A 14,637-nucleotide genomic window follows, 5' to 3' on the forward strand; every position below is an offset into this window, starting at 1 on the left:
CCAGGGTGGTGGGTCTGAGTGTCCCTCGGGGAGGGGTCTCTCCTGATTGGGCCTCCTTCTGGGGCCCAAGGGCCTTGGGATCACAGCTGAGACTAGACTTCTTTCGGGACGTGCCCATGTTTACAAAACGCTATTTTAAATCACTTCCACCGGCTTGGGAGCTCGGTTAAGGGGTCTTCCGCTGACGGGATGTTCTGTATGTGACATTTTGCTGGACACAGGAGAGCTGTTGCTTTGAATTCCTTTTGGGACCCGAATTGTCAGAATCAATTCTGAGTTCAATAGCATCTGAAACCTCTGCAATGCATATTTGTTTATTCACCGAAGTCCTGATGGTTACAGCTGTTTGTGTACACATTTTTACCCGTTCAAGTGCTCACACACACACACCCAGGTGCATGTGCACAGGGGCATGAGAACAGCCAATGCCGAAGAAGAGATGGCAGAGTGACAGCAATGTCACGAAGAAGAGCCCATTTGTCCTTCCACTTTGACTAGAGCCCGGGACCCCCGCAGTGCAAATGACAGGCTCCCACTCCAGTGGCCTTGGCACGTGGCCTCTGGATGGCGAGGCTGCCTCATTAGCACTGAGAACTTGGGCAAGTTACTTACCTTCCCAGAGCCTCAGTTTCCACATCTGTGTGAGAGGGAGGAGAACAGGAGTTCCACAGAAGGGAGTCGTGGGGAGGAAAGGAATGGACACAGGCCAGGTGCCAGCAAGCGTCCAGCACAGGGAAGGCATTCAGTCGACACCAGCTTTTGATTATTATTACTACAAGGCGTAAACAAGTTAACGTTACCACTGGCTTTCATGGAGATAGGATTTCTTAGTTAAATGAAACCCGCTGTGGAGTCTGACTCAAGAGTCTTGAGGAGAGGCAAGTGTGGGATCGTCTTTGGTTGCAAGAGCTGGTGTTAGAGTGGGAAGAGCTGGGATCGAATCCCACTGCCCCCCACTGGCTCTGTGACTCTGGGCAAGCTAGTCTCCCTCTCTGAGCCCCAGGTTCCTTCGTCTGTAAAACAGGGTAAAGACAACTCCCTCACAGGGCTCCTGAAGGGGGCCGGATGGGAGACTGTGTATCACAGTGTTTGTTGCTTCTCAAATGCTCTGTCCCTACACAGAGTTGTGGCTGCAGGGTCCCTTTATGCACTAATACTTTATGATTCAAAAACAATAAAAGTGTGTAAATAAGAAGCAAGTTGCTAACTATATTAACTGATGTTCCCAAGCCAATAGGAAGACGAGCGCACCCATAGAATCTCCATTTACCCAAGTTTCAATTTCGTGACCGTGCCGATTATACTTGGTCACATTTTCTGCCTTAACCTAAGAAGAATTCCCAGTGATGAACTCCCTTACGCGAGAAGCTCCTCTTCTTCGGATCAACATTCATTTTTCTCTTTAAAAGGCATTTGCCATTTCCAGTTCAATTGGTGGCTGCCGCTCCAGCTTTTATTTCTCTTTATTCCTTTCCCAAGGAGTTAAGTAAATGGGCACAGCCCCTGGAGGAGGGGGCGAAGGGCAGGGGAGGCCTCTCCCAGCTGGGGATTTATGGCTCACATCAGCCTCGAGGCTGGTGAGCCCAGGCATCTGCAGTCGTGTGTCCTGGGCCATCCGGAGAAGGAAACCGATAACATCTTATCTCTGGGGATCAGGCTTTGAACAGGACTCCTGAATCAGGATGAGATTCAGGGGGGCTCTGGGGCCCCAGTGGTGCTGCTGGTGGCTGGGGGCACCCTTTAAGTGGGGTCTGCAAGAGGCGGGCCTCCTAACCTGATTAGCACAGACAAGAGCTGCTCAGAGCCAGCCACAAGGAGCAACGGCAGGGGTTCAGCAAGCAGCCAGCCGTCTCACAGGCTATAATTTACTCTGCGAATGGCAGGGGGTCAGGTCAGCGCAGAAGTGACCTTTAATTCTGCTGAACTAGAAAGCTGGGATCTCTGGTCTGATTGTCAGAGACCTTGGAATGACCTTGGAATGGTCATTAGGGCTAAGCCAGAAACAGTCCTTAGCCACCGCCACCCCAGCATCACACGTCACAGCTCTGCCTCCCGATGGTCCCATCTATGGCCACTCAGGATCCAAGTTTTCACTCAATATCACTGGCCCCCTCTGTGAATTCCATGGTCAGAGCCATGTGCCGTCTGCTCCATGGCCAGCCCTTCCCTTGTCCGTGTCTGTCCTTGGACTCACTGCCAAGAACCTCTGGGGTTTTTATTTCCAATACCCTGTATCTGCAGCCCTGCTTGGCTGGCCAGCATCTTCCTCGGACTGCTAGACAGTGTGGACTCCCAGCCCGGGGTTTGCTGGGGATTCAAATGCACCCAAGATTGTGATACTGGCTCTGCACCCAGAGCGGCCCGCTCCTCTGCCAGGACTCAGACGTGGAAAGTCTGACCGTGCGGTAGAGCTCCCCAGACTTCGGCTCCCTGCCCTCGCTGGCCAGCCAGTCCCTCTGCCCAAAGGTGGTTTCACAGCCCAAATCTCAGTGTTAATTTTAAACATAGATGGAGCAGATTGGATGAGCGTCACGGAACATTTACCGAGCACCAGCCGGCTGATTGTTTTATGTGGCACTTGAGGGCTGGGTGTCTATCAAGAGGGGTTCCAAAGGCATTTCTTTAACTCCATAAATTAATTTAATGGGCAACATGGTTATGTGGTTAATATTTAATGGTTCTGTGGCCTCAAAAAGTCGAAGACTTTCATCTCACTAACAAGCGTGAGCTATACTTTAGGGGCTCGGACTAACAGTTTTATAAGTGACTCCATTTACCCCGTTCCTGCGTGTGAAATCCATGTTTGCAGTGTTTGTCTGTGGGATAAAATAAATATCCCGGGGCAGGGGGTGGGTGGGGGGCAGTGAGAGAGAGTGTTTGAGAATGATCAACTCGCTCTTTGCCATGGTAATGACGTTTATACAAGTCTCCATTTCCTGGTGCATGCAGCTAGACTTTTCCCCCCCAAAAAGCTGAGATTGCTTCTATTATTCTGCTGTCCAAGATAGACTTGCTTTCAGGATCAATGGCTTTCTTTGTGGGAGGGAGGAGGGGCTGGTTGTAGTCAGACTGGGAGGGGGAGTCAGCCCTGAAGGGGTAAGGAACTCTGCCCACCCTCCACGTCTCCCAGACTCATTCTTTATCCCCACTTCCCAGACTTGAAAACTGAGACTATTTCGGGGTGGTGGTACTTAGTCCCAGGCATTTTCCTCCCACCATGCATGACCCATCGTTGGCTCTCGCCTAAATAAAGAGAAAGGTTCATGTCCCAACCGAAACACACTCCTTGAAGAAGCAGCACGGCTTCCTGTTATACTCAGTCCTAGATACAGGGTGACCGACTGTTCTTGTGGCCCTCGTGCTAAAGGCTGACCTGGGCCAGGAGTGTTGCTGATGGGGAGACGGAGGCAGAGAGCAAATACTGATCCATAGTTGTTTTGCCAGATGTAAAACTTTTTTGTCCTTGGACAGACCTACCCAGAGGGGTGGGCTTCATGGAGGGGGGTCATTTTGAGGAAGGGCTGAGGACAGTCTGCCTGGGCCCCCTCCCATGCCACTGCACTTGAGAAACCAGGTTGTGCCAGCCGCATCTGGGTGGAGGTCTCAGAGGCACACAATGCAGCCACCCTCTCTCTTAATCTGAATCTGCGTCTTCTAGAATGACACTGTGCAAATGGTGGCCCATGTCACTGGCTCCCAGAAAATGGTGTGGGGCAGGCCAGGAGCTAGAGACCTCAGGGCAGGTTAGGCCTGGGGAAGGGGGGCACTGGAAGGACTGGCTGATGGCAAACCTGGGTGGCTTGTCAGCACCTCTTCACCTGGCTGGGGGAGCCCAGCCCTAGGTACCCACTGCCCTTGGCTCCTTCCCTTGCCTTGTTTCTCCAGATCTGCTCTTAGCCAGCTCATGGACCCCCTGGACCACAGAATGGCAAGGTCAGAAAGGGACTGAAGTCAGCTCAACTGTCATGGGACAGGGCCTGTGTACTCTAAGCAGCCCCATGGGGCAATGCCCCCTCCCTAGATGCTGAGAGCTAGGAGGTCATGCTCGTTCCAGCTCTTCCCACCTAACCTGAATTGAAAGGCTCAGTCAGACTGATAGGTCAGACACTGAATTCACTCATAGTGGTGCTGTTTGCAATGCTGGAGTCAGGGACTGTTAGAGCTGGAAGAAATTTCAGAATGTCTGTAGCCTGGATTTGTCCCAGCTGTGTGCGGTGGGCTGTCAGTAGGAACTGTTGGAGGACCTGCTCCACAATCAGAGACCTGTGGGTAGTGCTGGAGGCAGTACAGACCAGTAGATGAGACGGGGCACAGGCTCTGGACTCAGATGGCCTAATTGAAAATCTTCCTTACTGGCTCTGTGGCCTTGAGAAATTACTTAACCTCTCTGTGCTTTCTTTGCTTCTTCTGTAAAATTGGAATCATTGTCATACCCTGTGAGATGGGTATGTGATGTTAATGCGATGATTAAATGGGCCAGTCCCCCAGCATGTCATGGTTATTAATAAATGCTGACCTAAACAAAGCTCTATAGGTTTCTTCCCTGCAGGGCTTCTCAGAGCCTTTGCTATACTAATGAACATGGTAAGCGCCAAGACCAACGTGGGCATCTTACAAGGCATCATTTCACATGTGCCCACAGAACTCATTTTACCTCATCAAACAGGCGTTCCGTGAAATAGCGTGAGGTTCCAGAGCTAGTCAACTTTATCCTGTAAGAAATGACAACCAGAGAGGTGAGGCGAGGACCGGAACTAGAGCTGAGGTCTCCTTTACTTTTCTTTTTTTTTTTTTTTAAGATTTTTATTTATTTATTTGACAGAGAGACACAGCAAGAGAGGGAACACGAGCAGGGGGAGAAGGAGAGGGAGAAGCAGGCTTCCCGCTGAGCAGGGAGCCTGACGTGGGGCTCGATCCCAGGACCTTGGGATCACGACCTGAGCCAAAGGCAGACGCTTAATGACTGAGCCACCCAGGCGCCCCATAGAATTGAGGTCTCCTGACTCCCATTCCAGTGTTCTTTCCAGTATGTATCACTGCACTCACCTAGAAAATAATGACAACAAAGACAGTAGTACAACAACTAAAATTTCCAGAGTGTTTACTCAACGCCAGGCACTGTGCTGGGCTCCTCCTCGTCATGACCTCACTTAGCCTCCTAACAGACAGATGCCATACCGAACGCATTGTGCTGAGCTCAGAGAGGGCAAGCACGTTCAGCACCACACAGCCCACGAATGGTAGACCCAGGACTCAAACCCGTGTTTGGCTGGCCCTGAGGCCCTGACTTAACCACCCCACGGCAGAAATCCTGAATGTCCGATGGCAGACCTTTAGGCCTGGGTGGTGTCCTTGGAAATACCCATGTACGGCCCCCACCTGCTCCTCTCAGAACAGCTGGACTGGGGGGCTCCCCAGCTCTGGCAGGCATCACCGGCCCAGGCCCCAGGGACTGACTGCTCGGCATCGAGCTCTCCTGCCAAACGATTTTGGCCAGAGCTGGGCTTGGCGGCGGCGCTGATGGAAGCCGCCGTGAGCCGAGAGCCTCTCGTCAGCCTGAAATCGGGATGAGCCCTCAATGCGGCTGCCTTCGGGGCTCTCTGTTAAATAAAGATGCCACGGCGGTTCGACCGAAAGGCCTCTTTGTGTGAGGCCCTCACGGCCCACACGTCCTCTGCCCCCGGAATGCCGGTCTCTGTCGGCATGAAGAGCCCCTGTGTTCACTGCTGGGGCTGCGCGAGCCCTTGGCCGGCCAGGGCCCGCGCCGCGGGTGGGTGGCAGTGCGCTCAGGCGGGGGGGCGAGCCTGCCCTGGCTCCCTTCCCTCTTCCTTTCAGGGCGGTCAGCCTGGCAGCGAGTCTGCACGCAGCCTGGGTCCCTGGTCACGGTTTCCCTCCTGCGGCCGGCCTGCCTGCCTGCCTGCCCAGCCCAGCCTTTAGGTTCTCCCAGGGGCCCTTGCTGCGCGCAGGCCTGATTTCCCCTCTGTCCCTGTCTGTCTGTCTCTCCATCTGTCTCTCTACCTGTCTCTGTCTCTTTACCTCTCTCCCTCTCTCTTCTGTCTCTATCTTCCTCTTTCTCTCTCCTTTCTCAATGTTTCTTTTCCTTTTCCCTCTACCCTTCCTGGGGGTGAAAACAGCACATGCCATGTAGGTTACGTGAAAACTGGGACGCTTTGGGGGCAGTTTGTACCCATTCTACTGGCTGAGCCCAGGCTTCCGTTCTGCACGTTAGCACAATAACCCAGCGTCCCCGTCATAAACAAAGGCAAGGATGTCTGCCTCCAGGACAGAATGTCTACGTCCAGCAACACGTCCTCAGACGTGCCTTTGCAGGGCAGAGGCTGCGTCTGACTCATCCCCGTGACCCCCGGCAGAGCCCCATGTCAGACACACACTGAAAAGCCCTCACTGTTTGTCAGATGATTGGGGTCAAGGGGGCCAGGATGGTGTCTGAAACACAGTAGTTGCCCATTAAATGTTCATTTCCCTTTTCTGTTTCCTGGCCGTTCATGGGGATGGGATGTGTTAGAGACCCTTGGAAAGCCATGGGCTCTAGAAAGAACAGCTGTGAGTAGCATAGTGTCGTCTTACCGGCTCCAGTTCGATCTTGTCTCATCTTGCCCAGGTGCGGGTATGACATCAGAAAGGACCATGGTGGGATTTCTGGTGTTCAGTGCCACACCTGCATGGTTACCTGACCAGCTCAGAGAAGAACTGAACAATTGCTTCCCTCTTCCTTGACACTAGACTTCTCTCCTTGCAGCCAAAGACCATGTGTGCATTTTTTTTTTCTTTTGCCCCATTATCACGTCCCACTGGTATTGTATATTGGGCTCTTGCCCAGCAAAACCCTTCTTCATTCATTTGTTTGAGCAAATGCTTGTTGCCTGCCTGCTCAGTGCCAGGCACTCTTCTAGGATCTGGGGACACATAGTCAACAGAACAGACTCCCGACAGCATGGAGCTTACCTTCTAGCAAGTTCTTTCCCACCCTTGACAGAGGCCACGTGGCCTCCCTGAGCCTCCACCTCCTTATCCGTAACATAAGGATGAGATCTGCCCTCAAGAGGACCATCATGAGGTTCCCAGTGACTCCGCACATGGAGGCCCCAGCGCGCTCGGTACAGGGGAGCTGCCAGATCGCGTCATGGCACCTGAAGCAGCCCTGACGAAGGGGGCTGGAGAGGCACAGGCACGTGACCGTCTCCTGTTCTGCTGACCACTGGCCTCCTCATCAGCAGTCCTTCGCAATCCCCACAGTCCCAAGTTTTCCTCTGCCATCTCCTGGCTCTATCCCAGAATTCCCTTGGTCCTGGCCCTCAGCCCTGCTTTGGCAGCAACCTCTCCTGTCTGTTTGTACTAAAGAATCATTCCAGTATCTTCTCTGTATACGGAATGGAGCAGCCAGGAGCAGGGCTTCACCTGGTCTCACGCTCCGCCTCCCTCCATGTTGGGCGGGTCAGGGGTCCCGGGTGCCCCAGGCTCTGAGGTATAGAGTATGTGCTGGTGTGCAGCGAGAGCTCTGACCACCTCTAGCTGTCACTCCTCACTTTCCAGCAGCAGACTCTCAGGCCTCCCTGGATGACAAGCTCACAGCTGGCCCATGCTCCTACCTGGACAGTTATCCCCACACGGTGACCATCTTTTCGTCTCAGCATCAAAGAGTCTTTCCAAACCAACCCCCTCCCTCACCAATCATCTTAGGTCCCATCGGATTCTGCCACAGTCCCCTGTTGTCCTTACTAGAATTATCTGCTTGGCATTAAATAATTAATTGTGCAGTCAGTATTTAGGGACGGTGACTCTGGCGTGTCTGGAACGTGACTAGTGGGAGATGAGGCTGGTAGAATAAGACCTTGGGTTGTCAGGCTAAGGATCTTGGACTTCCTCTGTGGCCAGGAGAGAATTTTTTCAGGGTTCACACAGAATGACCAGCTCCAGAGGGCCCTGAGACCTAGGGATCGATGGGCATTGTTTTTTGCTTGGGTGGCTGGTTGTTTGGTTGGCGAACTGGCTTGTTGAATGGTTGGTTGGTTGAGTTGTTGGCTGGTGGTTGATAGATTCATTGGGGCTGACCAGTGAGTTCTTTTTATTTGTTGACGAGTTGGTTAGTGGATTAATTGGCTGGTTGGCTAGTGGATGGGATGGAGGGAGAGCTGTTTTGTGAGCCAGCTGATTAGTTGATTTGTTGATGAGTTGTCTGGTTGGGTGGGCGGCTGGCTGGTTGACTGTGTCGTCTATGGCATTGTCTTTGAGCCTCTGCCATCACTGTCAGCCCAAGGTGACCCTGCTTTGGGTTTTCCTCAGACCTAATGCCCTTTCTTCCTGTCTTTCCACAGGCACTTGTCCGGCTGCCTCCCCACATTTCACAGTGTGATGAAGTCTTTCGGTTCTTTGAGGCCCGACCAGAGGATGTCAACCCTCCGAAAGAGTAAGTGGCAGCTCAGGCCTCTTCTGTGTGCTTTGAGGTGTGGCTGAAGCAGAGGGCAGCCTGGAGAGGCTAGGATGTGGAGACACAAGGAAAGGGAGGGATGGGCGAAAGCTGTATGGGCCGTTGTTCCCCAGGCTCTTATTGCCAAAGCTTGCTCCTCATTTCCCCTTGACCCCAGGGCTGGCAAGGAAGGGTGTCTCTGCATTTGGGGAGCAGGTTTTCCTGCATACTCTCTCTAGCTCACAGGTGTCTGTAAGGAGCAGATGAGGTAAGAGAAAGTATGGTGGTGCCTCTGTTCAAATGTCCAGGGTCAACAGTCATTAGTAGCTGTGTTTACAGAGGAGGAAACTGAGGCCCAGTGAGGTGAGGTGATCTTCCCAAAGTCACACAGCTAGTTGGATATGGGACAGGCAGGAGGCTCGAACCCAAATCTTTGATTCCTAGAGGCCCAGTGCTGGCTAGTATTTCCCTGTTTGGGGAGAAATGAGCAACCAAGCAGGTGTCTCTACTCTCTGGAATCACGACGCCCTGGGTCTGGTGGTCAAGATGGTGTACCCGGTCATGCTGGTTTCTCACACACGTGACCAAACTCCATGGTGAGGGCCACCCTCTCTTGCTCAGAACAGTTCCCTCACTAGACTAGGTTCTCAGTGGACACAAAACTCTGGTTCCCACCAGGAGCTGATGAGCAGAAGAGGGCAGGCAGGGAAGAGTGTTGGCTGGGGGAGAGGGTGGGAGGAGGACTGAGGGGGGTGCTCCTGGATCACCTCACTCAATATCTCTTTTCCCCTAAAATCTTGAAGTACCAGGATGGGTGGCAGAGAGGCAAACGGGGCGGGTACTCCAGAGGGAAGGGAAAGAATAGTACAGAGGAACAGTCTGGGACACGTGGGAAGAGGCCAGAGGCCATCTGATGATGGGGAGGAGAAGCCTGAAGACAAGGGTGTGCACTGCGTGGCTCTAAGGGCACCATTCACTGCCCTGTGAACCGTGCCCATGGGGATTGTAAAGTGCACGGTCTGCACACCCATACTTGGCAGCCCTGCCGAAAGGGGCCCTGCTCTTTTCACTCATACTAGAAGATCAAGGGCCTAAAATGGCCTGGACCCTTTGGGGGAGAAAAACCTACCCAGCCCAGAGGCTCACCATCTCTCTGATGGCTGCCATGGGCTTAAGAAACGAGCAATGCTGCAAACCATCAGAAACTCATCAGTGACTGGTCCACAAGGTAGACTCGTTGAAAGCTACAGAGAATGGCTAAGTTCACACCCCAGCTCTGCTCCTTACTGGCCACACAGCCTCGAGCAGATCACTCCCGTGGCTTCCCGCAGCTTCATTTCCCTCATCTGTAAAAAAGAGAATAGTGATGAATCCGTGTTCTTGCTACCTCCAGGGATTATCTGTGAAACTCAGAGGGCATGAGGGCTGGCAAGAGCTCCGTAAACAACAAAACGAGATAGAAATGTGTGTTCTCCCCAGAGGGAGAAGCGTTGCTCTCACTGTACCTACTGTGGTCAGGCTCATGAGAGAAGAGTTATATATTCTTATCCCCACATCACAGATAAGGAAACAGGGGCTCACTGCAGGAGCCCGGACTTGCACCCAGATTCTTCAGGTTCATACAGAGGCGTGTACTCTTTCCACTGCTCTCACCTGCCTCCCTGGTTTGGAAGGGGTCAACGGGACTGTGGTCCTGACACCTGTCTGTGTCCCTCTTCGTCCTCCCCCCTGTGCTCCTTCTCCCAGGACAGGGGAAGGCTCCTGAGACCCCAGCAGTGTCCCTGGTCCAACTGTCTGTGATGGTCTCTCACAGCCTCCCCTTCCTTTTCTGGTCTGCTTCCTTCCATGGGGAGAGAAGAGATGTCCTTCCCCAGGCGATCGTCACTGAAGTCCCATGTGATCACGTGCCCCCTGGAGGGGAGAGGGGTCACTGCTGTCGGGTGAAGTAGCAGGTGCCTCGCCGCGAAGTCACTGACCGTGCCTTTGGGTCGTGCCCCTAGCCCTGTTCTCTGCCCATCAGCGAAATAAAGCGGTCTGGTTTCACCTCTCTGGCTGCGCACTCATGGCGATAGGTTAGCCTTTTGCCCATCTCTGGAAGGCCCTCGGAGTGAGGCTAACCAAGCGTGGGGAGACAGTGGTGCGTTGGTGAGGCAGTGGGGATGGCTTTGCAGAGCCAGGCTCTGGGGTCAGGGCCTGCCACTCAAGGCTGTGATCTCTGGCCATTGGCTCAACTACTCTGTGTTTCTGTTTTCCCATCCCTAACACATGATAACGTGGGACTCACGGAAGGGTCAAGAGGGCTGACAGAGATAATAAGTGGATGAAGACAACCTAGTCAATGCTGTTGGCCATAGGAAGTGCTCAGTAGTTTTGTTCATGGAAGGTTTTAGAACAGAATGGAACGCGGCTTAGTGCACACTCTCCCCTGACGATCACAGTCTGGCTTTTGCGGGGGGGGGGGGGTCATAAAGCATTTGCCCCCAAGTCACCATGGCAGCGGGGTCATCTACCTCTTTCTCGAGGTGCTACCAGCCACCTGGGCTGGTTCACAGCTGGTCTGGCAAGGGGTGGCCTGCGACCAGGAAGCCCTCCAGCACAAGACAGACCTGAGGAAGTCGGGTTAGCTGTGGACAGACGGTTCTGAAGGGCTTCTCCTCCCTGGCCCCGCTCAGCTCCCAGGAGCAGCTGAGAGAGACTCGTGTTCCAGACCACGGCGCGCTTGCCGTAAGAGCCCAGACCCGTAGGTGACCCTGGCCTGACAGGCTGACGATTTATCCCGAAGGGCCTGCACCCCCCTCTCTCAGAGCTGCCGGCACCTTCCCGGCCCAGTGCACCTCCCCCTTCATCCTGAAACATAAACACAGGATCAAGTAACAGTGTACTTTGACTCAGGGGCGACTGTAGAGCGGCTTATCAAATTATCAAAGCCTGTGGATTTAATTGGAATTTTGCAGATAACCCCCTGCCTCTTTCAAGTGTGCTGCTGAGGGGCCCTGCAGGGGTTCACGGGGCCTGGGGGGGTGGCGTGGGTCCCTTTTGCATCCTGCTGGGAAGGCAAGGCTGTGGCAGCCCAGCCTTGATGGGGGAGGTGGAGCAGGCCCGAGCCCCTGGGCTTTGATCCCAGGCCGCTCACTGGCTTCTGTGGGAGAGCAGGGTCTTCTGAACTGCTAGCCCTGCTGTGCACCACTGGCCGCACACAGAAAGCACATTCCTGTAGATGGACCCTTCAGGGGAGCCTGACCCAGAGCAGCCATGGTGGCGCCCCATCTTCGTGCAGCCACACCAGGAGGACAGCTCCTGCCCCCCCCCCCACGACTAACACTGACGTGGACTGCTGCTGTGCCAGCCCCAACCCCAGCAGAGTCGTCCCTTCCCTTCACACCCCGCCATCCACTCAGCACATCCTGTGGGTACTACCTTCAGGGTATTTCCAGACCATGACTGCCTCTCACCATCTCCCCTGCTGCCCCCACCCCCACCCCGAGCCGCCCGATCACTGGTCCTCCCCTCGATTCTGGCCTCCCTGCCGCTGCCCTTGCTCTCTATGGTCCGTTTCGACATAGTGCAAGGAAGGATCATTTAAAAAGACACATCAGATCATGTCCCTCCTCTACTCGGAATCCTCTGTGCCCCCCATGGCCCTCAGAGTCAGGCCCCCTGGGCCTGGCCCTCCCTTCCCTCTGACGGCGCCCTCTGCTGCTCCCTGACCTGGCTCCTCTCCTGCCACCCTGGCCTGCCAGCTGCTGCCTGCACCTGCCAGCCGGGTTCGGCCTTGGGGCCTTTGCACTGGTTCTTCCCTCGGCCGGGGCCACTTGGCCCCTCTCCAGGTGAGCCCCTTGGCCTGTTCCCACACCTCCTTCCAGTCTTTCCTCAAACAGCTGCTCAGCAGGGCGGGCCCTGGCCTTCTGTTAAAATCCCCCAGCGCTTTGCCCTCCCCTTCCTGGCTTCATCCTTCCTCGTGGAGAACGTGTCACCACCCACATGTGGCCTGTTCACCACGGCAGTGACCGTCGGTCCCTCTCACCGGGACGTCGGGTCTGGGGGAATCAGAGCTTGTACCTGTACTCTTCGTGCTACACCCCCGGCGCCCAGAACAGGTGCTCAGAAAACATCTGCCCCAGGAAAGACTGATCGTTCAGCCTTCGTGATAGTCTTACACGGGAGACAGACCGTGACGTGATTCCACAGAGGAGATCAAGGCCCAGAGAGCCGACGCAGCTTACCTAGTCAGCCAGCTGGCAGACAGCAGGGCCAGGATCCAAACCCCGGGCAGGCTGGCTCCAGGCTGCCGCATCTAACCGCGGCCCTCACCCATCGCTCGGCTCCTGCTTCCTAGGTCGGCCGCCTCCTCACAGCGCCCCCTCCTGGGCCCCACCCAGCCAGGGCACATGGAGACCAGCCTCGGCCCTTTGACAATTATTTTCTTCTTGAGGATGATGTGTTCTTGGGAAGCCCAGTGGTTGAATAGGAATGTGTACATGCATGTGTGTGTGTGTGTACAATTGCACATATGCGTGTGTATGCATGTGTGAGTGCCTTCATGCGGGCAGAAAGGAAAAGAAAGACGCTAGCTTTACTGGTTACTTCCTCTGTACTCTATGCATCATCTCATTTAAATCTCAGACCACCCCTGAAGTTGGTCCTATTATCCCTCTTTAGCAGATGGGAAAACAGAGGCCCTAGCGGTACAGGGCTTGCTCCAGGCCACACAGCTGAGAAGCAGGGGAGGTAGGCCTTGAACAGGCCCGGGGAACGGGGTGCACTGTCCTGTCAGCCACCCCCTGCCACACACACACACACACACACACACACACACACACACCCTGGAAGGGAACTGAGCATCTCTCCCTCCAGCTCCCAGCACGTGGCCCAGACCTGTAGGTGACCCTGGGTAATGAGGGGTTGGTGGGCAGGGGTGGGCAAGAGAAGCTAGTGGTGATATCTCTTAGCCTCCTCTCCGGGGACTCTGGGGCAGCCATGTGGCCGGCTAGGGTAGGGACAGCCTTAGTCACCAAATCTGGAGAAAGCAGAGAAAGAAGCAGCCCTGGAGCTCGAGGGAATTCAGTGACACACAAATCCTGGGTTAACTCCGACAACCAGCCAAGTCTGGTCTCCTGGCAGCTAGAGCTGGCACCCCCACAGTGCCCAGGGTGACCCCCGGTGGGGCATGTGGCCCACCCAGCAGGGTTCTGGGGCCACACCTGCCATTTCCACCCTCCGGGGCTTTGCTGTGCCAGAGCTCCCAGAGGACCAACCCCCTGCTGGGCCGGGGGGCCAGGGATCAGCTGGCCTGGCTCCCACGGGCACAGGAGGCGTGTGGTGTCTGTGATGGCGAAGGGGAGCTAAGGCAGGCCCCGGCTGGCTTGGCAGGACTTCCGAGGGAGATAGCCACGTGACCCGGCGAATGCCTCTTTTTACAAGTTTTAATTCTCATCCAATTGAAAGAGTGAACCCAAAGGTTCTCAAAGGGACCTCCATGAGGCCGGTCTTCAGGCCCCTGGGTTGATGCACATTCCTGTTGGAAAGGGTTGGACCTGCAGGAAGAGGTCCAGCCCCGTGAGGAACCCCCCCCCACCCCGCCCAAAGGCCTATGACCTGCCTTTGCATCTCTCCAGCCTCCAGCCCAGCAGCCCTGCCCCTATTCTTAGACTGTCACCAGAGTGCAGCCAGCTACCGCCAGCCTCCAAACCCATGCCCTGCTGTCCCCTCTCCCTGAAAAATGTCCTGCCCCCCTCCCCACCTGCCACAGGACTAAGTCCCACTCAGACTTTCCAGAAAGCCCACCCCCTGGCTGCCACATGGGTCTGTTCCCGGGTCTCTCCCACTACGGGAGCTCACGTCTCTGTGGCCTGGTACCTCTAAGAGTTGACGGAGCCACAACAAAGTGTAGGCCATTTAACAGACTGGTCACTAGAACTGCCCACGGTCATAGGAGCAAAGTGAAGAGTGTTCTTGATCCCTCTGGAGTCACTGGCCTGGGTTCAGAAGCCAGCTCTGCCTCTTGCTTTTCTGTGCCTCAGTTTCCTTATCTGTAGAGTGGGAATCACAATGGTGCCTGCGCCCACGGGTCGTGGGAGGGTGACAGTCTGGCACACAGTGCGGTCAGCCGGGGCCTGCGTCATCCTCACCCAGGCAGGGAGGGCCCGGCCGCGAGACGCCGGTGTGTCACTTGGGGCCCCAGGGCTGTGTTGCAGCCTCCTTGTGCCACC

General features: G+C 55.0%; 1 protein-coding gene across 1 annotated transcript in view; it reads left to right on the forward strand.

Annotated features, from left to right (window-relative positions):
- Positions 1 to 14,637, forward strand: part of SH3PXD2A (SH3 and PX domains 2A) — a 230,524-nt gene that overhangs the window by 113,601 nt on the left and 102,286 nt on the right. The window contains 1 exon segment of the mRNA XM_026494048.4: positions 8,337 to 8,428. Coding sequence (XP_026349833.1) covers positions 8,337 to 8,428 — 92 coding nt within the window.

This window comes from Ursus arctos, unplaced genomic scaffold (genome assembly GCF_023065955.2).
Source record: "Ursus arctos isolate Adak ecotype North America unplaced genomic scaffold, UrsArc2.0 scaffold_7, whole genome shotgun sequence".
Taxonomy (NCBI): Eukaryota; Metazoa; Chordata; class Mammalia; order Carnivora; family Ursidae; genus Ursus; species Ursus arctos.